The sequence below is a fragment of the Poecilia reticulata genome, chromosome 21 (assembly GCF_904066995.2).
Source record: "Poecilia reticulata chromosome 21, P_reticulata-male-v2, whole genome shotgun sequence".
NCBI classification, from domain to species: Eukaryota; Metazoa; Chordata; class Actinopteri; order Cyprinodontiformes; family Poeciliidae; genus Poecilia; species Poecilia reticulata.
In genome coordinates this window covers 17,876,026-17,900,004 of record NC_088850.1, presented here as the reverse complement: position 1 = coordinate 17,900,004, position 23,979 = coordinate 17,876,026, and the positions used below count along the sequence as shown (strand labels likewise).

The 23,979-nt window shown below is 41.4% G+C and overlaps 1 protein-coding gene across 2 annotated transcripts; it reads right to left on the bottom strand.

The window, feature by feature from the left end:
- Positions 1-41: 41 nt before the first annotated feature.
- On the bottom strand, positions 42-23,979 carry mfsd2b (MFSD2 lysolipid transporter B, sphingolipid). Of its 2 annotated transcripts, XM_008398286.3 has the most exons (15): positions 23,820-23,979; positions 22,158-22,510; positions 15,732-15,866; positions 15,475-15,599; positions 10,823-10,946; positions 8,813-8,891; positions 8,547-8,719; positions 6,320-6,410; positions 5,039-5,160; positions 4,507-4,590; positions 4,243-4,326; positions 3,978-4,087; positions 2,402-2,545; positions 1,569-1,745; positions 42-384 (listed from the first exon to the last, which is right to left on the bottom strand). In XM_008398286.3, the coding sequence occupies exons 2-15, from the start codon at positions 22,491-22,493 to the stop codon at positions 348-350; spliced, it is 1,821 nt and encodes a 606-aa protein (XP_008396508.3). In that variant the 5' UTR covers positions 22,494-22,510; positions 23,820-23,979; the 3' UTR covers positions 42-347. The 2 variants fall into 2 exon arrangements, with proteins under 2 accessions (XP_008396508.3, XP_081458334.1); XM_081602208.1 differs by lacking the exon at positions 42-384 and having other exon boundaries at positions 899-1,745.

Here is a 23,979-nt window from a genome sequence, read left to right as displayed (position 1 = left end):
CCACACTGAAGAAACACACGAGAGATTTATTTGGTCCCATCCTGTCTCTACGGCGTTTATTCATCATCTGTCATCAATCTTTCTGTAATTATGTATCATAAATAAATAACAGCGTAGAGTTAAACACAGCAAATAATATACATTCATTTATATAAATCATATGTTTATATGTATATATATATATTCAAGATGACTATACAGTATGTGTGGCAGTAAAACAAAAAATGTTTACATTAAAACTATTTCCATATTTGACAGTGTAATATACACCAAAGAGCAACATTCCAGCCTCATGACTGGAATCCGTGGCTTTGTGAATTCACTCCAACATCCTGCTCACGCGTTACTTAAATCTTCGTAGGTTCGGAGTCAATGCTTTGCTTCCTGCGAGAGACATCAGTATCAGTGCTACATTCGTACCATAGGGAGAAAGTAAACATACAGAAGGTTTCCCAAAAACCCTTTTTTTCTTTTTTTGTTTGTTTTCTTCATCAATCTACAAGAGTTATTTGGCCACAGCTTACAGCAAGATTTAGCTGTTCCCAATTAAAACTCCTGAGGTCAACTCATTGCATGGTGATCTTTGTTCATGACACATTCGGAGACAAGTCAGGATGCAGGGAAAGTCAAATGTAGGAAAAAGGAGGAGAAATCCTTTCCACGCCGCTCACAATCTCAGTTTACATTCAAACAAGACGATTCATTCGACCACACGTGTATCTCCAGAGAGACCAAAAATGGCAGTGCAATCATGCGCGCCTCTTCTGAGCTAGCTAACAAGCGTCACAATTTAACACATGTGTACATTTAGATTTGAAATTGTATTTTAAATCTAAATAATTTGAAATACAATTAAGCCAAGGGTTTTTTTTTTGTGACAGGAAGTGAGATATCTCACTTTTTAGTTTTTTTTTCTTTGGGAGCAAAACAATTTCTCAGATTTTACTGACCTTTTACCAAATAGCATGTTGAAAACTATTTATACCCTATGAGTTGTTTGGCTTTGACTACTTAATGGCACATTTATGTAACTTTTAATATATCCATATTTGTTCAATGTATTTATTATCTATTTGTTGGATTGTGGCACTTTTGACCCTCGTCTGAGCTCTTCTAATTGGAGGAATTGGAAAACGCCCCCAAGCAATTGACGTCACTAAAAGACCTAGTGAAGAATCTGAACACTTACAGAAGAGATATGTTTTTGACTTTTAACACAAAAAGATCCTGCGAGTTGCTTTGTTTTGTCACTGCAAAGTTTTGTGAGTAGGTTGATGAAGAAACCAAGGAAAAGCAGGAAGTTCAGAGCCCATGAACCTTAAATATTTAATCTAACTACATGTGTTCAGATGCTGTATCTTTCAGATACCTGGAGTCCCCCTGAGTATTTACATTGGTGGATCACTTTGGTACTGCCACCACATTACAGCAGCATTTCCCCCCCTCACCATTTTTTTTTACAGAAAGTCTTTCGCAGCAAGTTTGCAACAGTTTGGAAGTTCAAAGGAAGGACAGAGTCGAAGGATTAGAGCTTTTCCCGCAGTTGTGCATTAATGATTTCTACACACCGTAGCTCGTCCAGCCAGAGTTTATTCCTGCGTCGTACGTCTTCGTTGATGGGATACAAAACCAGGATCATTAACCCCGTGACGATGAAGGCTATGGGAGCGGCGCCGATCAGGAGCTTGAGCGTGTACACCACAGGAGGGGGCTGCGAGCAGCCGCGGGTTTCGTACCCAGCAAACCTATGAAGATGTACAGGTTCTGTTTAGATGCGGGCCATATAGGGACAGATATAGAACCATGATGCTACAAAACTACCAAACCGATACCTCTCAGAAAACGAAAATGCTGACTGACCCATGGCGTATTCCACCAAAAAATTTGCCACAACTTGATGATTTTGGCCCAAGTGGCAAAGAGTTTGGGCAACACTTTGCTACATTAAAGTTTTAGCCTCTCTTACCTCTTCCAAAGACTAAACACTCTAGAAATACGCTAGAAAATCTTACAAAATGATTAGATCAAGGTAGAGATCTCAGGACGTAACTCAAAGTTTCGTTGGAGAAAAACAAACATGGCATATTGACTCCCCCACCCACCACCAAAAAAAAAAAAAAAAACCTGCACTGAACTAAAGTATGTTTAATGTCTGATAAAGATCAACGGAAATGATTACTTTTAGGCATTGGTGTCAAATACGATTGTATAGGCTTTTGTAAAATTTGATATATTTAATTTTTACACACACTGCTTCTGTATACAAGCTCAAGTTTAGTCAAATACATTTTAAGATGTGATGTTTGGCATTCTTTTAAGACTTAGAAAGAACCAGATTACGTTCCACTACACCCTGAAACATCAAACAACCGTGTTATGGGTGTACTTCTTCGAGACTCACTGCAGGCAGAGGGTGGACACTCCCAGGGTGATGCCAGCGGCCAACTTGACGAAGAAAACGTAGAACGAATAGAAGATGGCTTCATGGCCTTTGGAGGAGCTGTTCGTCAGTCTGAAATCATCCACCACATCTGGCAGCATGGACCTGGATTGAAAGCACACAAAAATAAACACGAAGCTATGAAAAGAGTGACTCGCGATGGACACTGCAAGCTTCCCTTAAATGCCCAGAGTAACTCAAACACTTGGCAAAACTTTAAGCTAATGCTCTTACCTTATTTCCTCGCAAAACCGCTAGAGATGTTAGCAAATCATTACGTGATGCCAACTTTAGGCTGTCCAATATAACGGTGGGCTAAAATTACAGAGCTAATGACACGATCAGATGATGAGCAGCGGGCGGAATTGCTGGACCACAGGCAGAATAAACATTTGGCCCCTTCCAACGTAAACATGCCCCCCCTATAGGGAGGCTATAATTTGAGATAAAAGGAAGGGGAAAAGAGGCGAGTGCTAAGCAGTGACAGCCAAAGAAGCGTCTGGGAGGCAGATGTAAAGATACCTCCGGAGTTGTGTTGTGGGAGCCCTGTGATGACACGAAAGATTTACAACAGACGCCGCATCTCCTGTCTTTTTTTTTTTTTTTTTTTTCAACTGATGTCATTTTTGTGACATGAAGTGGGTAATTGGATGGAGCCCTGTGGGGCATCCAATCATCATTAACAAGACGCTAATGACTGTTTCTGCTAACGTTGTCAGCTTCGTGGTGCTGATGGGCAGATAGGTGAAAGTTTCTAATTAAATTAACATTTCTTTCATATGGGAGAGAAGCAGATGACTGCCATGCAGACATTAATACAAGAGCGCCTGCAGACACAAAGGTCTGTTTGGTTAAAAACCCAACTTCTTTAAAAGATTATTAGACTCTCAAACCATATCTTGCAGCTAGTGAAATGTCTTCTCTAAGAGTTCGTCCTTTGGAATGATGCTCAAAGTGAAGTAGAGACTGTTTTCTGTGACTTCTTCTCTGCTCTGTACCATTAGACTGAAACCCTGCTAATTCATAGTTATGATATTGAAAGCAAGGCAATCAGTTTATCAAACAGGAGAACATTTTGTTTTCACACAATTAACTGGGACCCCTTTGAAATATGCTATGAGCCGAGCTAGCAACGAGTCATATCAAAACAGAAGGGAAACATGGTAGCGTTAGCCTAGCATTCCAGCTTACTGTTGCACATCAAAACAATGGGAACAATGTATAGCTGACTAGCTGTATGTGTGAAGTTAGTTATACAGTTGAAGCCAGATATTTACAAATAAAACCATTTCATTTTTTTCCTATTATCGGACTTTAAATCAGATGAAACGTCTATTTGCTAAATGTAATAATAAGGAACTGTTTTCGATAAACTTTTGTTACATCCTTCAAATTCACAAATTTTAAAATAGACATTAGTGTGTCTAATCGGGGCACAAATGGTTTAAAGTGACTCTCATCGGCATCTTGGAGCAAAAAAAAAAATCCCAATCGGGACACAGTGGTAATATGTGGGATGTGTTGCAAAAGGCCTCACCATGGCAGTAGCAACGACGCGGCGATGCTGAGCCCAGAGGAGACAGCCACAATGTAAGCCACCACCAAGTTAGGGATGAACACCAGCATCATGGAGAAGGGCATGATCCACTAAAGAGACAAACAAGCGCAAGTGTTTCCAGATGTTTACACGTGAGATCAAAAAGATGTTTATGTGACTCCGGAAGCTGGATTTGGCACACCCGATGACAAGATGGCGCAAACAAGGAAGTTCGACGTCGTAAAACCAAAACCAGGATCCTTACCGTGATGCCACAAAAAGCTGCTGTCTTCTTCCCAAATCTCTTCAGGAACCACTGCCAGAATGGTATGCTTAACAGCGCAGACACCTGCAGGGAGACAAGACGAAGCAGATGATGTGTGAAACACTTCAAAAATTAGATTCTAAATGAGACTGCATCGTTGGTAAGTTAGAATTGTGAAAATTGAGGGTTTTTTTATTGTTTTGTCCTGTGTTGTGCTGCAAGATAGATCTTGTAAGCGAATAGGAAGTAAATCTGGCAACTCACGAGGATCACCACCACGATGTTCTGGAAGTGCTCCCTAAGTCCGGCAGCGTAGGTGCAGAAGAGCACGAAGTTGGACTGTGTCAGCTGCAGAAATCAGAGAGGGGACATTCAGATACTCAGATATGCGGCACAGTCGATGGAGGCACTCGGCGTGCTGCAGCGAGTGCCAAACAAAGTGACTGGAGAAGCTGCTGACGGTTGGAGTTTTCTGCTGTGATTTGTTCCCCCTCTGAGACTCACACGGATGACAGTTGACAAAAGAAAAAAAAAAAAGAAAAAAAAACAATCCAGAAAACTTGGGAAGTCTCCTTTAATCTAAATTCTGTAAAGATGCCAGATGCGCCACACAACAGGCCTTGTCAGTATCGCCCAGAGGAGACCAGGAACTCAAAGCCACAAACATACGGTAGGTGTTCTTTTACACAGATCAAACGAGCCGGAGCGGCAGGAATGCTCCCACGCTGTCAGCGTTCATCACGGCTTGTGCTTAATGCGACGCTGTGTCTGACGAGCGTCTCGCCGAGACAATTACCTGAACTGCAACGGTGATGAGGAGGAATGCGGCTGTCAGGATGATGTACGGCCCGTGTCCCATCACTTTGAGGAAGCCCTGGACGAAGGGAACCTGCTCCTCCGTCTTCGAGCCGTAGGGATCTGAAAGATGGGGGATAAATACACGCAGCCTATCAGATAACATGCAGTAAGGGAAAGGCGATAGATTTGCTCAGTGGGACTACTGGAACTGCCCCTGCAATGCGGTGGGTAAGCTTTGTGTCTCTCCGAGCCATCATTTACGGAGCAATAACCATTTGGCTGCAGGACAGAAATAATTTTAGCTCCAGTTAGTCTATTGGTCTAATGAAAGCAGTAAAATGAATAAATCTAAGCAAAAATTTGATTATCGAAAATGAGGTATTAAAAATATATTGTGGGGAATTTCAAAACATCTTTGTAGACAAAGAAATGATTAAAGAGTCAAATTCACAATATGGTTCCATTCCAAGTTCAAAAAGCCGAATCAGCCCAGTGTATTATGGGGTTGAAACGATTAATCGTGACGAATCAATTATCGGAATAATCGTCAACTAATTTTGTAATCGATTAATTGTTAAATGGAGCAAAAACATTCAAAAAATGGACGTTTTGATAAAGGAACAACAAACGTACACGCATTTTGTAGTTAAAATATAAAAAATCTTTGCAAATATGTTTTAGCTTCACTTGGTTCAAATTCTTTAAGAAAAATAACTACAATTAAGCACAATTTGCTATCCAATTAATCGGTTAATCCAGAAATAATCAAAAGATTATTTTTCTGTATTGATTTGATTGTATTGACGTTAAATTAATACAGTGACTTTCACATGTTGATGTTATAAGTACTTTTGTAGTTGCCAATGCGTAACTTGCTACAAATGATCACTTAAAGAATGCTATGTTATTGCATTTTTGTGAATTATAAGTTTATTTTATTATTTAAGAAATTAATTGACTTATTTCATTTGCATTTTTTATGGATTTTTTATATTGTATTAAAAAAAGGCTCAAATCAAAAACCTGCAAAATGTGCTCGTTTTGTATCCAATTAACCGATTAATCGGTAGAATAATCGATTACTAAAACAATTGTTGGTTGCAGCACCAATAGATTATATTTTATGTTATTACAGTATTACTCTGTCCTTCTTTGTGGTGAAACCGTAAAGCATTCTCTTCAACAATCCTTTTTCAAATGCGCTTCATAAATAAATGTAACACTGACATGTGGAAGTGAAATCATTTATGAGGAATGTTAATAATCTCGGTGATCTCACCTTCCCGCTCTTTGACTCCCAGGAACATCACCAGAGTGCACAGCAGAAACACTCCTCCTATCACACCCGCAGCAATCATGTAGACCTCCTTCTGCAGAAACAAAACAAACATTTCATGGCCTAAATCTGTCTGTTTCTTCTTTCTTTTTTTTTTCCACAGAAGTAGCACAAACAGGTCTGTTTGGTTCTTCATAATTCATAGTTCTCTGATTAGCAATGGAATTCATTTGCTGGAAACAAGAGACATTCGTGCTCTTCGGTTCTTTGTTGCTAGTCACAAGTGACTGACTTATCGTCGGTAGTTCTCTGTGCAGGGTTTCGCTCTTGGTTTGATACGTCCAAACAGAGCCGACCCGAAGGAAGCAAACCCCAAACAGATCTGTGTCCAAAAATACAGACGTAACAGTTTCACCCCCACCGTGACAGGAACTGCTCTGCCTTAAACAGAGCAGTTTTGTGTTTGTTTGCTATTTTACCATGCGGCTCGGCCCGGTGGTTCTTCATTATTTACGCACATCAAACACTCCCTGTTTCCGAAAGCAGACGGCGTTTGCCCAGACTGTGTGCCACCCTCAGCAGCGATCACAGAGAGAGGGGGTGAGAGAGGTTTAGTTCAGCGGCTGACTGCAGAGGGGGTAGGAGCGGTGAGCGGTATTGCCCCAGTAGGGTTCACCCAAAATCCACTGGAAAGGTCTTATTTGAAACCCAAATAGCTGCGGTGCAAATAAAATCCAACCCAGGACTTTTCATCCGCACAGAAACTCCCATGGCTGATGCTGTACAGCAGCTTGTGTTTATTCGCAAGCTACAAACTGAAATATCCTTTATTATGTCTTGCTGTGCTACTTTAAATGGCAAGACTAGAGACTTTCCGTATTTTGTCTCTACTTTCACATATATTCGTGGGATTTCTAGTGATACACCAACACAAAGTAGAGCAGCGGAAGAGAAATAATATAAAAATGTTCTACAAGTAAAAATCTGACTTGTGAGGCATGAATTATTCATGACTCATTTGGAAATCTGTAGGGTTACACTTTCACGCACTTTGCAAGTCTAGAAACTGAAACGTTTGGCCATCCTTCTTTCCAAAATAACTCCAACTCAGTCAGATTGCATAAAGTTTGCATTTGGAAAGGAAGTTTCAAACCTCGCAAAAGATTTCTAAAGTCTGGACTTTGAATGAGCCATTCCACAAATGTAATAATTTATTGATAACCGTTCACAAAAATGTCTGGATATATCTGGTTCTGGAAGGTGATCCTCATGTCTTTTGAGGTCTCTAACAGATTTTCTTCCAGCATCTTCTCGCATCTTCTTCAGAGGGCCATTTGTGGCCCTCTGAAGAATTCTGCACATCCCCCGCATATAATTCAATTGGTGCAGATGGACACTTTTTATAAAAGAAAAAAATCTTGGCTACAACTCCAGTAATTTCTGGTTTATTTGCCAGGTTTTATCTTATCTTTATTTTAACTTTCCAACGACTTTTACTCAAAAGGGCCACCGGAGTTTCTGTGGCCTCCAAATGCTTTCAAATGCATTGACTGTTATGTTTTACAAAACGTAAAGAAGTGTCCGGGGTATGAATACGTTCAGGCTTTATTGTTTGCAGACTATATCTGGGGTGTGTTGAAGTGATCTGTGTGAAACATAAATAAGTCTAATGACTTGCAGGCTGCCGAGACCCGGCAGCTCACTGGGGCTGCTTCTTGGAGCCTGATGTGAGGGAGGAACCCCCTTTTTGTGGTCGTAAACGGGGAGCATGCCCGGGACGCCGGTTCAGATATCAAACGGAGCCGCCTCCTTTCAGTCCCGTGGGTTACGCGGGATAAAATGTGAACATATTTCCAGTGTCAGAACTACCAGACAGTCAGTAAATATGGAGCCAATTTTAAACAATCTTTCTTTTCATTCAACACTCTCTGTCTCTGTTTTTTTTTTAAAACCCTTTTGGTGTTTTTGAAAGTAGTGCACACACGTGCGCACACACACGCACACACGCGCACACGCACACACACACACACACACACACACACACACACACACACACACACACACACACACACACACACACACACACACACACACACACACACACACACACACACCGCCACCACAGGTTCAAGAAAGAGCGCTGCAGTCACAGCCCCCCTTATTTTCAAACCGACTCTTTGCCCCATTTTTAGCTACACCTGAGGTCTCAGGCTGGCAGAGAGACACTTACAGCCTGTGACAGGTTCTCCTGGAAGGGCACCACGGTCTCTGCCCCGCTGCTGTTTCCAAGGGAACCAGCAGACATGTTGTGAGAAGAGCAATGCTTCTGACTGTGAGCGCTGGCCACGATCTGGCCCTGGATGGCAGCGCCCAATAGAGTCCCCATCACCTCCACCGTCATTCCTGTCAAAACCCCCAAAACAAAGACGATGTCATGCTTCATCGCGGATGCAGCGGAGGTCGAAGCATGCGGTCAGAATAACAGAGGGAGCTTACGGTAAGCAGTGGCTGAGTCCCGCTCCTTCTGGTCTGTGCTTATGAACATGGTGAGAGCAGAGTAAGACACGTGGAAACACTGCAAGGACACAAAACGTTCAGTTAGGACTCAGGCCAGACAGAAACAATGGATTCTGTTAGAGCAACAAAACAAATCTGAAATATTTTGCTATGATTGAGCAACGGCATCTAAGCAAAGGCAAAACATGACCATGTAAGTGAAAGTTATAAAAGTGGCAACTTTTATAACTTTTATAACATTCTTGTATGCCCTACGTTTTAAATCCACGAGTCTGAAAAGTGCAGAACTGAAAAAGGTCTAACGGATTACTTCTGTGGCTTTAACTAGCTGAATTTAACTGAACTGCATTCCACTTAATGAAACCAAGCCAATTTTAACTGAACCACACACACACACACGCACGCACGCACGCACACACACACACACACACACACACACACACACACACACACAATTGAATTCAATTTAATTGAACTTAACCGACAAATGATTCTTTCAAACCGATCTGAACTGATTAGGAACACACCGAATTGAACTAAATCCAATGCAGGGCTTGAAAAATAAACAACTGTTCCTTTGGGTGCCGCCAACTTGTTAATAACAAGCCGTAACAAGTTAGGAATGCGAGTCTTTAATTGACTGAGAAATGTCATCCCTGCTTCCTCTTAAGATCAAGGCAACAAAGCGCTGCATAACAGCGAGGGTGCTATTTACATGCACGCTTTGGGTGAAACTGGAGAAAACCCAAGCAAGAAAAGAGGGCACAAAGAATTTGGACCGTGAGGACAAGAGGTAGTTGTACTTCGTGTTTGCCCTTGTGAAAAGGTTATCACTTCTACTTAACGAATGCAAAATGCTTTCATGCTCAAGTCCTGCTTTAAATAGCCACATAAACAAAGTGGCTTCGGAATGATGGACCGGACAGCCTTTTTATCCGACATGTTTCGGAGAAAAACACAAACGCAAAAGTGTCTGCTGTATATTTATCAAAGGCGATCTCTGCATTTTCCACGGCGGGCCAAGTCCAGATCGGTTTCCCTTCTTCCTCACCGCCTCTCCCAGAGAATAGCCCAGCGACCATAGTCCAGCTTCACTTTGTAATTTACTCAAGGGCTCAGTCAGCATTGTGGCCAAATGAGCCTGCTCAGCCAACAACGAAAATAAATGCGTCCGCGAAAGCTTTTTTCTTTTTTTTCTTCTGTTTTTGTCCTCAGTGTTTGTGGAGCATGTAATTTACGAGGCTTATGCTGGACGCAAACATTTATAGAATCAATCGGGTTTTGCTCTTTTTTTTTTTTATGACTTGGAAGTGAGAAGCGATTCGTTTAGCGAAAACCCATTATTAGTTGATTGCGCACACAAACAAAGCATAGCAGACTAGTCTCTGTTTACAGGCTGTGGCATTCTGAGTGATAGCAGCTGAACTTCACACAAACACACGGCCACAGACAATGAAGGGCGACTAAAAGTGGCACCCGGCATTTACCGGGCAAGAGGTTCCTGGCAGGAATGACTGTATACTTATCAAGTAGTTGGAATTATATGCTGTAACAGCTGACCGCAGCTTCTGTAGTGGTCCGAATGCTCTGTGGCATATGTTATAGAGGTTACCCCAGAGCAGAGCAAGAATAATGGGGGAAATGGAGAAAATTAGCCCAAAGACATTAAAACAGAAGTCAATTGGAAGGACTCTGTTTTCCCCTGAAGATAATACATTTAAGCATGTCTCTTTTTTTGGACCCCCTTATTAAAATCATCTCATAAATCAGTCTGTTAGTCCAGGACATCAGGTAATCGCTATCATCTCCTTCTTCAACGCAAATATTTGCAATATTTTCTGCATTCTATTCCTACGTTATGTAACCTGTCTGTCGAGATGAGTCAGTTAGGGTTTTCATCTCCTGTTTCCTCTCGACGTCTGACTCGCGTGGAACATCTCTTGGCAGTCTGAAAAATTCCTGAATATCCTGTTTCTGATGAATACTCACGTTGATGAGGGTTTGGTAGAGGCAGTAGAAGACCAGGTACCAGACGAACCTGCCGTTGACGAAGGGGGGAACGAACCAGAGGCAGAAGTATGACAGCACCAGAAACGGAGTGCAACCCAATATCCTGTGTGAGGCGGGGGAGGAAAAGAAAACAAGAATAGTGGATGAGATACATGAAGGGAAAGGGAGATTTGGTCCGTCTGTTGTTCTTTGCTTATATGAGATTAAATCACAGTGACGACATTATCCAGGTGGGTCACGAAGACAAACCTTTCTACAGCTTGCAGAGGATCCCAAGGCATTCTCAGACCAAAAAGGATGTGGTTCATTAAGTTCTAAGTCTAGCCTAGGCTATTCTACTGGTCTGAAGTGCATTGAAAACTCCCAAAGGTAGATGCTCGGTAGCTTCATTGAATGGACATAAACACAAAGCTATTAGTGGAGCAAAATCCAAGAGAAAAACCATCCAGACACAGACACCCATTGATGTCTAAATGTATTTTAAAGGTAGATTGTGTTGATGAAATGAGCCAACTAGGCCTTACTAGTCCCTTGAGGACAGCTTGGACATTTTGGTTAACTTTAACTACACCAATTCTCTATTGAGACCTTTTATACAGATAGTACATAAAGTAAACAAGGTAAACCGTACTCTCACAGGACCATCCACAAAATAGCTAAGCCTTCTCCACATCCTTTAAACATATGTGAACTAAACAGCCAAGTTCCCATGATTCCCCCTCCCTGAGCAATTCCACAAGGGTAGAGGAAAACTTGGATGTAATTAAATTCAGGGCATCACCACCAGTCACAGCAGAGGGGGGAAAAATGTGGTTTTGTCATTTTCACAACACTGTTTAACTGATGCTTTCCTTTTTGCCCAATTACAGACTTTCTCTCTAAGTATGGCAGGAATCTGTCCTGGGAAACACAGAAAAGTAAAAGAAATTCCACTCCCTTGGGTAAAGGACGAACACACACACACACACACGCATGCACACCCCCACACGCACACACACACATCCAGATGTAGCAATTACACACGCGGACTCATGAATATGTAGCGCGCACTTAGGCGAAAGCTGCATGAAGCGATTCCGCTGTGATGTGCTCTCCTCAGAACTTGGGGAGTGATACAGTAGGTGGGCCATGTATAATTCATAAGCGTACGACTGTCTGCATTGCTACGGTTAAAGCAAACGGCTGCGTGTTGCAAAGTAACGAGGAGAAAGACGGATGATTGATGGTCATCGGAGACTGCAAACACAAGGCAGCACTTAAAATGCAGTTTGTCACGCAGTCTTGAACAGGAGACGCGTATGAAGAGACACTTATGGAAACTAGACCTCCATCTGAACTAGTGCAGCAAAACATATTAAAAGGAGGAAGAGAGAGGCCAGTTACAGTCGTTTCTGGCATCATCCGGCGTGGCCGCCTCACTCTCCTCCTGATTGTTTGCACAAACAAAGGCGGTCGGCTGCGCTGGTGCTGCATTATTGACCGCTTGGCTGTGGGGGCGCTGAAAGAGCCACAGGAAGGAGGGGGGGGGGGGGAGTTACAGTGTTCCTGCTCAGGGAGAGAGGCAACAGAGTCGCACGCACGCTAACACTCACATACTTTCTGAACACATTTTTCACGCACGAATAAAAGGCGACACCTGTCCCAGTAATTTGCACAGATTTAATTACAGTTGTCCGGGCTGATGGGACGCTGACACGGGTAATTCTCATCTTACTCACGTTTTCTGGCTGTTAATTAGATGTAGCGCAGTGGCACAGAACAGATTTGAATAAGGTGTTATGAGTCAGAATGGACTCTTGGTGGGATTTGAGACTATTCAACTCATGAATCTCAGAAGTAAAAGGTGAAGACAGTGAAATGCAACAACGGATGTGTGCTTTTCTGACGACCATATTTTCATTCTCAAGTACAGCTTAACTCGTTCCTAACTTCTTGTTAAATGCCATCTACATAGATTGGCAAAAATCATGTGAATTGAATGCGATTAACCACCTTTAATGCTTCAATTTCACCAGTCTCACCAGACATAAATGCTCTGAGTTTTAAAATCCTAAAATCACTTCTGATGTCGCTCTCTGCCAACATAAAATAGGCAAGAAGATTTATAAAAGCAACAAATTGTGGCCCGATGCAAATAATTCCATAACAGCTAAGAAACAAAGTAATCAAATCAGTCTAGATAGGGTCATAAACTCATTTCTGCATCTTTGGGGCTTCCGTATATGCTAACCACAGTGGGGCCCTTATACACAACCATAAAACATATAACAGTGGTGAATCTTGCAGGATTGGCCAGCCGACCAAAATTACTCCAAGAGCACATTGACGACTCAGTCAAGAGCTCAGAAGAATCTCAACATTTCAGAAAAAGAACCTCTTTATAACAGCGAAAAAGAAAGAATGTCAACACATCAGTTCATGAACTCAAGCTGAAGCCTTGAGTTCGCACCTTGGGTTATGCCGCAGGCGGGACAATGATGTGAAGTATATCAGCAAATCCGTAGTGTTAGGACTTGTCAAAAAGAAAGATAAAAAAAAAAATAACAAAAACAAAAAAAAGGTAAAGAATCAAGATTTTAGAGTCCAGAACTCTACCCGATTATGTTGAGCATGTATAGTCTGTTCATGCTCAGAAACTCTTGAGGTGTGGCTGAATTAAAACAAAAGTGCTATCAGGAGTGTGCCAAAATTCCTCCGCTGTGTTGTCAAAATCTAATTGCCTGTTGACAGAAGCATTTGATGACAGTTGTTGCTTCTGACAACTGGTAAAAATCAGTTGTTACGTTTAGACATCGACTCCTTTTTCTCACAGGATAATTTTGGAAAGCTTTTCTTTTCCTTTAACATATGCAATCGTCATTTAAAACTAGTTGCAGTGACTTCACAGCTTATCTTCGTCTTTGTTTGCTTCTTTGTAAGCCATAAAAGGCAGATACCAAATAGTGTGACATGAATATTTGACAAAGAGCTCTTCAAGCCAAATGAATGAGGAGGTGTGAAAGTTATTCTTCTGCACAAAGATAAGCATCAAAACTCTCCTGACAGGTTGAGATGTCAGTCTAAAAGAGTCTTTTGTAAATAACAATATATTACTTCAACTGGTAACTTGTGCAAATAGCAATACATATATAACACGACACTCTTTTTGTTACTTAACACAATAAACTTTAGTCAGTGCCTCTCTACTGCATAGCTCTTCAACTGCTAACATTTCCTCTAACTGCCTTTCTGAAATGCAGATAATCTTGAAAAACAGCTCTAATGAGTTTCTTTTTTCTTTTTTTATTCCTGCTCTCATGGCAGTTTCCAACAGTCACAAATACTAAACATTGCCGTGCCCAGGGGGGGCCACGCTGGGACCAGAGACTCCATCCTTAAGAAGTCAGAACAAAGATACAAATCACTTAATTTCTGGCGGGTGGAAATGTTCAGCTTCCTGCTGAACGGACAGACGGGACTTTCCAAACGGGATAAAAACTGAAGGGAGTGTCCTGCCCTGTCATTGCAAATGCCGTTCAACCCGCACTAAAAAAAAAAAGAAAAAAAAAAGCGCTCGTTTCACATAAACACGCGGCCTCATCTACGCGTTCCCGTGGGTAATCAAAGCTGATTTACCAACAGCATCTGTCTGCAGCTCAGTGTGTCGGGCTAGGCAACAGTGGATTTGGATTCCCTCCAGCGCTGACAGTTTGTGTGCAATCTACTGTTTTATAAAGGAGGCCGCCTACGTTGCGACAGGGAGAATCACGATGTAGTAGTGTTTTTGAAAGAAATGTGATGCAGAAATGCTTAAAAGCTTACCAAAGAAAAAGAGAGAAAAAAGAAATCATTTTTAGAAGAGGGATTAGTGTGAATGCTGATGTAAACAGGAAATAATCCACACTAATGTTGGCATGCGTAACATTTTACTCAAAACCCTGACGCACGGAGCCACAATGTACTGCTGCGTCGCAATAAATATTACAATATGATTGAAATTATGCTTTATTCTGGTAATTACATTTAAAAATGATTTTAAAAAAAGATTTTTGTTAATATGTGCACTATATAATACTGTTGCCTTCCTAAAATAATGCTGTAAGTATTTTTTTTGCCATTACATGACTTAAGCAAAGAAAGAGAAATACTTTTGGCAAAGAAAATATGACTGACCACTATTTTAGGAATGTGACTCACACATGTACAGGTCACACACATGGGAAAAGTGGTGTAAAAACGCATACAGATGAACTTCTTAGTCTAATGTTTCCTAGCATCAAAGGGAAAAAGAGCCACCCACACCCTCTAAGTAAACTGTCTGCACCGCTAATCAGAGGGAGCGTCAAGAATGACCATTCACCAAGTCTGTTTATCTTCCACAATCCTCAGGTGTGAGTTTTAAATCCTCCAGAATCCTCCTCCTTTTTTTTTTTTTTTTTTTTGCGCAAACATCAGCCTCATGCAGCAACTATAATTATATGCGAGAGCGAGGGAGCAAAACAAAACATCTTTCATAATTCATCGACACACAGGTGTTCTTTGCACAGGCTCGGCTATGTGGAAATAGCAGCATGTTAGCATAGGGGAAGTCAGGAACTTCTTGACCAAATAATTAAGCCTGAACATCAATAAACACTCTGACATATACTAACCAGGGCATGAGTCTGCCAATCTTGGTCCAGCTGCTCTTCGTGATGAGGAAACCGATGACCGGGTCAGTCACTGCACCCCACACTCTACCTATGAACAGCACCAAGGAGGCCTGGAAGGGGTTGATCTGAAGTGGATGAAAAGAATGTGGTCAGAAGCCAAACTCGTGTTTTGGTTTTCGTAATTATTTGAGAATGCAATCTGCAGACACACCCTCTCCAAAAATTTGACTGCACGTTTTATGAATCAAAGGGTTTACCTGAGCAACATCCAGCAGGTAGATTTGCAGGAAGAAGGCTGAAGCGCTGGAAGTCACCTCCTTGGGAGCGCCGCCGATCGCAAAGCATAATTTGCTGCATATGGACAACTTCTGGTTCAGGTTTGTCTGAAAAGACTGGAGGGTGGAAAGGAAGATGAGGCTGTATCATTGTGCATAATAAATGTTACAAATAATGACACCACAGCACACTATTAAGAATTTCAGCTTGTGAACCTAATGTGAATGTAGTATAACCCACAGACATATGTATATAATGTCTTTTTAGTGGCTATTAGATGAAGATCACCTTGGTGAGGATTTATTTTCAACCTGAACTAAAAGAAGTACAAATTCAACCACCAAAATTAATTCATGACAGAGTTTACTTTAACAAATCATTAGAAGAATATCATAATCAAAAAGTTGATTATGTAATGCTTTTATACAGAGTTCAAGGTTCCCCCCAGAAAACTTGCTAAGCCTGGTGGTTGGGTGCTAAGGGGGTTATTCATCCAGCGACCCACCGTGCTTTTTGAATTAGAAAATGTTTAAAGTTGACAGAAAATTTGAAAATATCACTTGATAACTATGTGTTATTGAAAGATTGTAAGAGTAATAGCTACATGAACATCAACTATAAAGTCTTAAAAATTGCAAACATTTTAAAAAGACTTTAAGCAATGCTTAGCCTAGTGGGTGCACAAGTAAAGCCTGTTGGCCCGCCAGGCTTACAATACCTTGGGGAGACCCTGGAGTTCTTAAGAAGATGCTCCAAAAATACAATTTCATCCTTACAGCTGCGATAACTCAGTGACTCATGATCTTTACAGTAATTTATGTGTACCTCGCATTAGGGGTGGGTGATATGGATCTAAAGTTTTATCACGATATTTTGTGGTACTTTTGTGATAAATGATAAAAGTCACAAGGTACAATCACTTTCATATTTACTGATATTTATCAATCCTTTTATTGAACAAACAGTGTGGGGAAAAAAAGCAAAATTAACAATCCCAACAACATGGACAGTTTCAGGGGGTTTAAACATCATAGCTGACCCTTATTGATAAATCGGAATTCTTATCCTGACAGGAAACTTATCACGATAAATAATAAATAACATGACAAATGCTCTTTCTTCTGTCTTTTACAAAGACACAGCTTTATATCCCTCTAAATGGTTTACTCTTACAGATGGGACAGATCTTCATTCATAAATTTCCATGTGTGTGTTTGTGGACTGGAATAGACCCCTGCTGGCTGTTAGCATTGTGGTCGAGGGGTTGCAGACGTCGGTTCTTATAGAGGAGCCGGAGAATCCCGCTAAAACCAATCCATGCCTGTGCTTCCTTTCTAGTGCCCTGCTAAAACCATTAAACATTTCACCCTCTGTGTGTCTGTCAGCGTATGTGTGAGTGTGTGCGCGCGTTTGTGTGTGTGTGGGTTTGGGCATTTGTGTACCGAGGGGAAAGCTTTCATCTCCAGACTTGAATAAGCTGAGACATCACAGTCTGGGTGCGCGCAGCGTTTGCTACTGTCTCAGCGGCCACATATCAGCCTCTCTCCATATATATAACCTCTGTGTGTGTCGCACGCGAAATAGCTTCAGTCCACATCCAGTGGCAAGGCTTGGCTGACAGCTACTCTGCCCACAGTTAAATGAAAGATGGAAATCACCAAAGCGACCACAGCCACGACTGGCGCACTGTTATTATCCAGCTCAGGTTTTTCTCTTCCTCCTCCGTACAGCCCCCATCAAAAACGTGCAGGGGCTGGAGGACGACAATTACCAGGAGGGAGGTGTGTAATTATTCAATCAAAAGACAAGCGGGTCAGAGGTAAGTAAAGGCTGCGCAGTGGTTCCGACTTCAAAACTCTCTGTTCTTCCACTCTCACTGCAATTATCCTTAATTGGAAAGATAGGGGAAAGAAAGAAAGAAAAAAAAAATCAAAGTCTCGGGCGTCTGGAGAGTGAGAGCTTAACTGATGATGTGCAAAAATACTCTCCCCGCATGTCTCTAAACACTTTTTTTTTCATTTTCCCACCAAAGTCTTACACTGCGCGTCTCATTACTGAGTTTTTATCATCAAAGAGCACAAACAGGATATCCTCTCTCAGCTGTTGCCTTGATGGAGCGCATACAAAGTGTGTACACTTAAGTTATGCTGCTATAGAGGAAACAAGGGGAGCATCAGCAGGAGTTCACACAGGGGGCCTAATCTCTGCACTGCAAAAACACAAAATCCTACCAAGTATTTTTGGTCTGGTTTCTAGTGCAACGAAATAAGACAAAACTAACTCACACTTAACTTTTCATCAAGATTAACTTGTTTTAAGTGAATAATTCATTTATATTGATGTAAAAAAAGTACTAGTTTCACTGGCAGATTATTTCACTCAACAAGACATTTTCCTCCATGTTATACGTGAAATAATCTGCCAGTGAAACTAGCACTTTTTAAACAGTATTAGGGAATTTTTCACTTAAAACAAGTTAAAAATTGTTGTAATATATCTTGATGAAAAGTTACTTGTAAGTTGGTTTTGTCTTAATTCAGATGTACTGAGATATTTTCACTAGAAACTGGACCAAAAATGCTCAGTTCAGACTTTGTGTTTTTGCAGTGTGAGGTGGATTAATCCTCAGTCTGCACAAGGAGACCCTCTTAATGACGGCTGATAATTAAAGGAAGGATGATTAAGAGGAGGGGGGAGTTATTTAACCAATCGTGTCTCATGGAGTTTTTGTTAAGGATTTCAAATTATAAGGGGCACACCACCATAGATCTCATTTAGAAGAGTCGAGTAGCTTCAGGCTTTCTCGCGATTCTAGGTTGGTTATGTTTACAACTGATGAAAGTTATGAGAAGCCATAATAACACTGCTCAAGGTCATTTCTTTGTGTCTCCTCTGTTGGGACTAATCGGAACAGAAAGTTATTCACGTGGAATTTGCAGTGGTAATTTCCCATGCGCTCACTTGTGCTTATTGTATTTCACAAGAAAGGTCTTCGGCAATGCAGACGGGCTTCATATTTGGGCGGTGAAAGGACACGGTGTGCAGCCAAGGGCCCTATTGCCTTTATGGAGATGCAGCAGAGATTAAACGCTCTGCTGACAGCACAGCTATTATCTCTTCATGTTTGCGAAGGAGTGAGGAACATGGAAGAGAGCCATAAAAGATCCTGTTTGCCACCAGTGACATGCGGTGGTGGCAGCGTCATGCTGTGGGGACACTTTGCTTGAGCAGGAACAGGGAAGCAGGTCCGAGTTGTAAAGTCAGTCTTCAAACCTAATCCACTTTCAGGTGCTTCCACATGGCATAACTGTATAAATGAGGAAAACTAAAGATAATCAGATTAAAATTTAAACTCAACTTTCTTTTTTTTTTTTTTTTCCTTTGACATTAATTTGCATAAAACCAAATGACTTAAGGTCGGTGAAATAACAACGCCTCACCCACATATTTCATATTTCATACACCTCAGTTCTCAAGATTAGTCAATTATTGCTTTTGGAAGCTAAATATAGTCTAGAAAAAGACCAGATACCAACCGAACTTTTACTTTCCTGTCTAAGATAACATGAAAATGAGCCCAGTCTGATGATTTAAACAAATACTCCCAATGGGTGGCGCACGGAACCCAAATTAATATTTATTATTCAGTGATTTTTCCTGTCTGTTTTAAAGCAAATGTGACATTTTATTCATTTTATCATAGCAAATCCGAACTCGTTGAATTTGCAGTGAAATAAGCCTAACAAAGTTAGATAAAACCAAGAACACACACACATAATGTTCACATTCGCAGAGTTCTCTTGTCCTTTGGGAAAATGACTTTATCGTGACTCATTTTCAAAGCATTTGCTCAAAGGTGACAAAACTCCATGGGGCACCGAGGAACAGATAGACAGAAGTTTGTCAGAGTTGCAGAACTGGTTGTATTGTGTGAGGTAATGGTTGTTTCACTGAAACCTCTGCTCTGTTGTAGAAACGTGGGAGATGAGTGACTGCGGCTGTGTGACACCATATAGTGAACTAGGACATAAAAGGACATAACCTCCTTTCTGCGCTTGCCTGCAGGCGTGGGTCGGTACGAGATTCTCACGGTAAAATGACACCGTGTCACCGCAGGCATTTAAAACAACAGAAGTGTGCCATGATCTTATTGTTTCAATTTTAAAGTGGAAAGTAACAATCGTTTTTCGACTGCTGTTAAAATTGTTATTATTGTCATTGTTACTGCAACTGTAGCCATCACAATGCTATCTTTAAAATTCCTGTTTTAGTACATTTTATTGTTTTTCACACATGTTCGCTGAAATATGAAATAAACAACCTTTCTAAAAATCTGTTTATTTCACTTTGGGAGTATAACACTAAAAGGATTTATGTTGGTTATGAATACATGACCCAACTAATTTAATAATAGTGACTATAGACAATATTTCCAAACAAGTAATTGTGTGAAAAGTGTAGGAGCTTTTTTTCAGCTACATTTCAGAAAATTTGACTCTCTGGAATGTTTCTAATGATCTCCTTAAAAGGAGCTTTGATTTAAACATCTGACTGACAGCAACGGGTAAGGGAGGGGCGTTACTCTTGGAACATTAAAAGAAAAAGAACACAAGGGCACATTTTTTAGAATCTTGTCAAAAGGGCTCTTCTTTCAGCCACCTGATGCACAGTGTGCAGCAACAGAAGGCAGACAGACAGTGCTGCTTCACTCACTGTACTCCGGACGAAAATAGAGAAAATTGAACGCCTTCTTTTGCATCTCAGTAGATGAATTTCCACAGTCGCTATGATGAGATGGTTTCTCGGCTGTACCAAAGCTAGCATATTTCGCCAAAATGCAATGGAAACACTAACACGAGTCATGTGATCATCAGCCGGATGTTACTACTGGCAGAAAAGACGGCTAAGATGACAGGAAGTGGTAGTCATAGGAGGATGTTTTTTAATGACCTAGCACATGCATGTGGGGGTTTAAATGCGTTTAAAATTTCATGCAGAAAAGCAATTTTCAACGTTAGCGGAATATAAACAAGTGTTTTCCGTTTGTAATGGAAACACAGCCAGTGAAAGGCACCTTCTTTTAGCCAGCTAACTGGCTAACTGAGAAGATTCAAGTGAGAGACGGTTGGTGCTGGGCAATATGGACTTAGAATTTTACCGCAACATTTTGTGCTATTATTGTTATAACAGTAAAAATGATTAACAAGCTAATTATGATTTCTTTTTTAGAGAAATGCTGTGTCTGCATGGCACGGCTTTCGCAGAGCCACAAACACAAACATTGTTCTTGACAAAACATTTGAAAGAAGGATCTTCGGGACGGTACATACTTTAAAAAGTCTGATTCATATCTCTAGTCAGCACAAAGTGACTGTATTTAATCGTATTTTTGAACTTATTTGCATTTATGGATGCTCTTATGGAACAAAAAGTGGGGGAGGAGGGGGGGAAAACGGCAAAAATAACACTTCCGATAATACTCTTAAGTTTTGTTTTTCATTTAACTTCATTAAATTAAATGTATCCAGACAATGATAAATCGAAATTCTTTTCTTGCAAAGAAATTTTTCACGGTAATGATAAGCGATGCGATAAATGCTCACCTCTAGTCAGCGCGGCATCGCTCTACGACCTCTGTGCAGCCGGAGAAAATCTTACACCCCAGCGTGTTTCTTTTGCACATTAAGAGGAGCCTTCTTTCAGCCAGCTGACCAGCAATGTACAGTAAGAAAAAAAAACGAACACGCCAAAATCTGGAAAACATGGACGACTTTGAAAGCATCAATCCTTTTAAAACTTTGGTGTCCGTAACCAGCCCATTTATGCAATGTCCCTCATAAAATAGTAAGAACAATAAAATGTTAGAATGATTCTTCATGTGATTTATTGTTCCTCGGAAAAGCCGAACAAATCGCGCAACTGAAAAACACGGCGAAGCCCCATAGAGAAGCCCACCCACTCCATCTCTGTGAGTGAGCTGTCAGTTTCTGTCTCCTCCACTGCCTTGTTTCCTGGTGATCAACTGACATAGCCAAGACCATTACAAAGACAAGCAATCTTCCAGCAGGTCTCCTGGCAAATTGGAACAGATTTTCTCAATTGAATAGAATCAGCTTGCAGCCATTGACTTCTCTATCTGGGGGATTACAGTCCAAAGGAAAACAATAAAGCTGACTAATCACACAGCGATAAGCAGCCATGGGCATCACATGTTTTACTCTCCATCTAATCAAGTCAGTCACAGGCGAACCCAGGCAGATTACATCCAGATGTTCAAAGAAGGGTAACAGCTTCTGAATTACAGCGACGATGTGAGGGGAGATCAGTTGAAGGAAAGTGCACAACCGGGGAAAAAAAATAATAAAAATGACATGCAAAAGAAAAGAGAAAAAAAGAAAGCCTCTTACCTGCTGAGGAGCTTTGGGAACCAGAGGTTCACTGGCCTTGGTCATCTTCTCCGCAGAGCCCTGCACTCCCCTCTCTGCTTTGGTCATGGCCCTGAGACTGTGTGTGAGGCGACAGCTGTACCTCGGCTGCTGCACGCGCGAGGGAGTGATGAAGTGATGAGTGCGAGCGTGACTCCTGGTGTGATCCAGAGTGGCCTGCCACTGGGAGGTGCGTGTGAGGGGCTGGAACTGGAGGTGGCCATCGTGGCTGCGCGCGTGCGAGTGAGCGACGGCTCCGGAGACAGGCGGCTCCTCCTGCCCCCCACTGACAGCCCTGCTGCGGAATTCCGCCGCCATTCACATTGCTGTGTGTTCTGGGAGGGAGCCGGAGAAGGGAAGGGCAAAACAGGAGACACATGAAAGAGCTCACCTGATTTTCTCACACAGACACACACACACACACACCCAGGTATGCAGTAAAACAGCACCGATTGCAGGCATGTACCCACAGATTTAGGCGCAGCGGGAAAAGCTGTCTGGGCGTTTGGAATGAGTGCAGGAGAGCGTTTCGGTGCAGATGTGGTATGTTAAGATTAACAAATAAAAAAATATCACTTTTAGGATATGAAGAAACAGTGGCAGTGACATAAACCCATTGTGTCAAAAAATCCCTGTTTCTTTTATATATAACTTATCAGAACCAATAAAAACTGCACGAAGGTGTTTTTTTGTTTGTTTTTTTCATTGGAGATAAGGCTCTCCAACCAGGGTGATATCTCATCGGAGGCGGCCAAAAAAATAAAGAAAAAAATTAAAGGTAATACTTTTAAGCCTTGGTCTCTGATTGGGGCGAGACAATAATAGAATTATCTTTCCAGAATGAGGGGAAAAGTGATTAGGTGGGAACTTAGCTGGAACTAAAACTTGCAAACCTTGATGTCTTCTACTTTCCAAAGAAAAAAAAAGAAAGAAAAAAAACAATAAGGTGAGTTAATTTAGGAAACATTGTCTCAGCTTTTACAGCAGCTTCGGGCTACACATCCATTTCCTTCATTCCTGCAGCTTTCCCTTATCTTTAGCATTGTTTATGTGTTTGAACTTAATATTTACATATTTATTTATTTATTTATTTATTCCACCATTACTGGCAATGCGCATTCCCCAGAGCAAAAAGAAGATGACATTTTGCCAAACCTTTAGGGGAAAACTATAACTTTTACTGTATTTCTGTTGAAAAATAAGAGTTTAATAAACCATGAGGAGTTTTTAAAAATAATCTGTAATGAAAGTACAATAGTTTTCTCACACTTTTAAGACTCAGTCTAAGGTAGTCCTCATGCCAAAACATAAATAGTGATTATTTGTGCTTTGGCCTTTAGAATTTTTTCCCTCCCTTAAGTTCTTGTGCTGCCCGCCCCCCAACCCCCCCTCACCCCGCGATATAGCACCCTGCATGAAGAACCATATGGCCCATAGCAAATCCTAAATGTAAATAGACAACAAATGCACGTGCCTTTCATTTGCCCTATGATATGCCTGCAGAGCATCCAGGAGCTGAAATCCGACAATGTCTCATGCACGAAGATGCTCCTCTCTACCTTTTCCGCTATAACTGAGAGCCTCCATCCGCTGTGCATTTGATAACAACACCGAAGGATGAGGGAAGCAGCAGCGTCATCTTACCTCGCGGCGATAGGGAAAAGCAGCGGCCGCAGCCGCCGTCACGTTTTCCGGTTGGCGTCTGGTCCGCGCGCCCGTCTGAGGCTCAATTCCGACGGGCGGGATGAAAAGGAGACTGCGGAGGATGGAGATGCTCCGTGCCGCTCTTAATCTTTCCTCCTTC

What these genes read in the sequence shown, in the direction of transcription:
- mfsd2b (XM_081602208.1), bottom strand. Translation starts at nt 22,493, where the DNA reads ATGGCGGCGGAATTCCGCAGCAGGGCTGTCAGTGGGGGGCAGGAGGAG. An exon ending in TTCCCAAAGCTCCTCAGCAG is followed by an intron (nt 15,867 to 22,157) that starts GTAAGAGGCTTT and finishes TCCACCCTCCAG; the next exon opens with TCTTTTCAGACAAACCTGAA. An exon ending in GTGTCCACCCTCTGCCTGCA is followed by an intron (nt 1,746 to 2,401) that starts GTGAGTCTCGAA and finishes ACATCTTCATAG; the next exon opens with GTTTGCTGGGTACGAAACCC.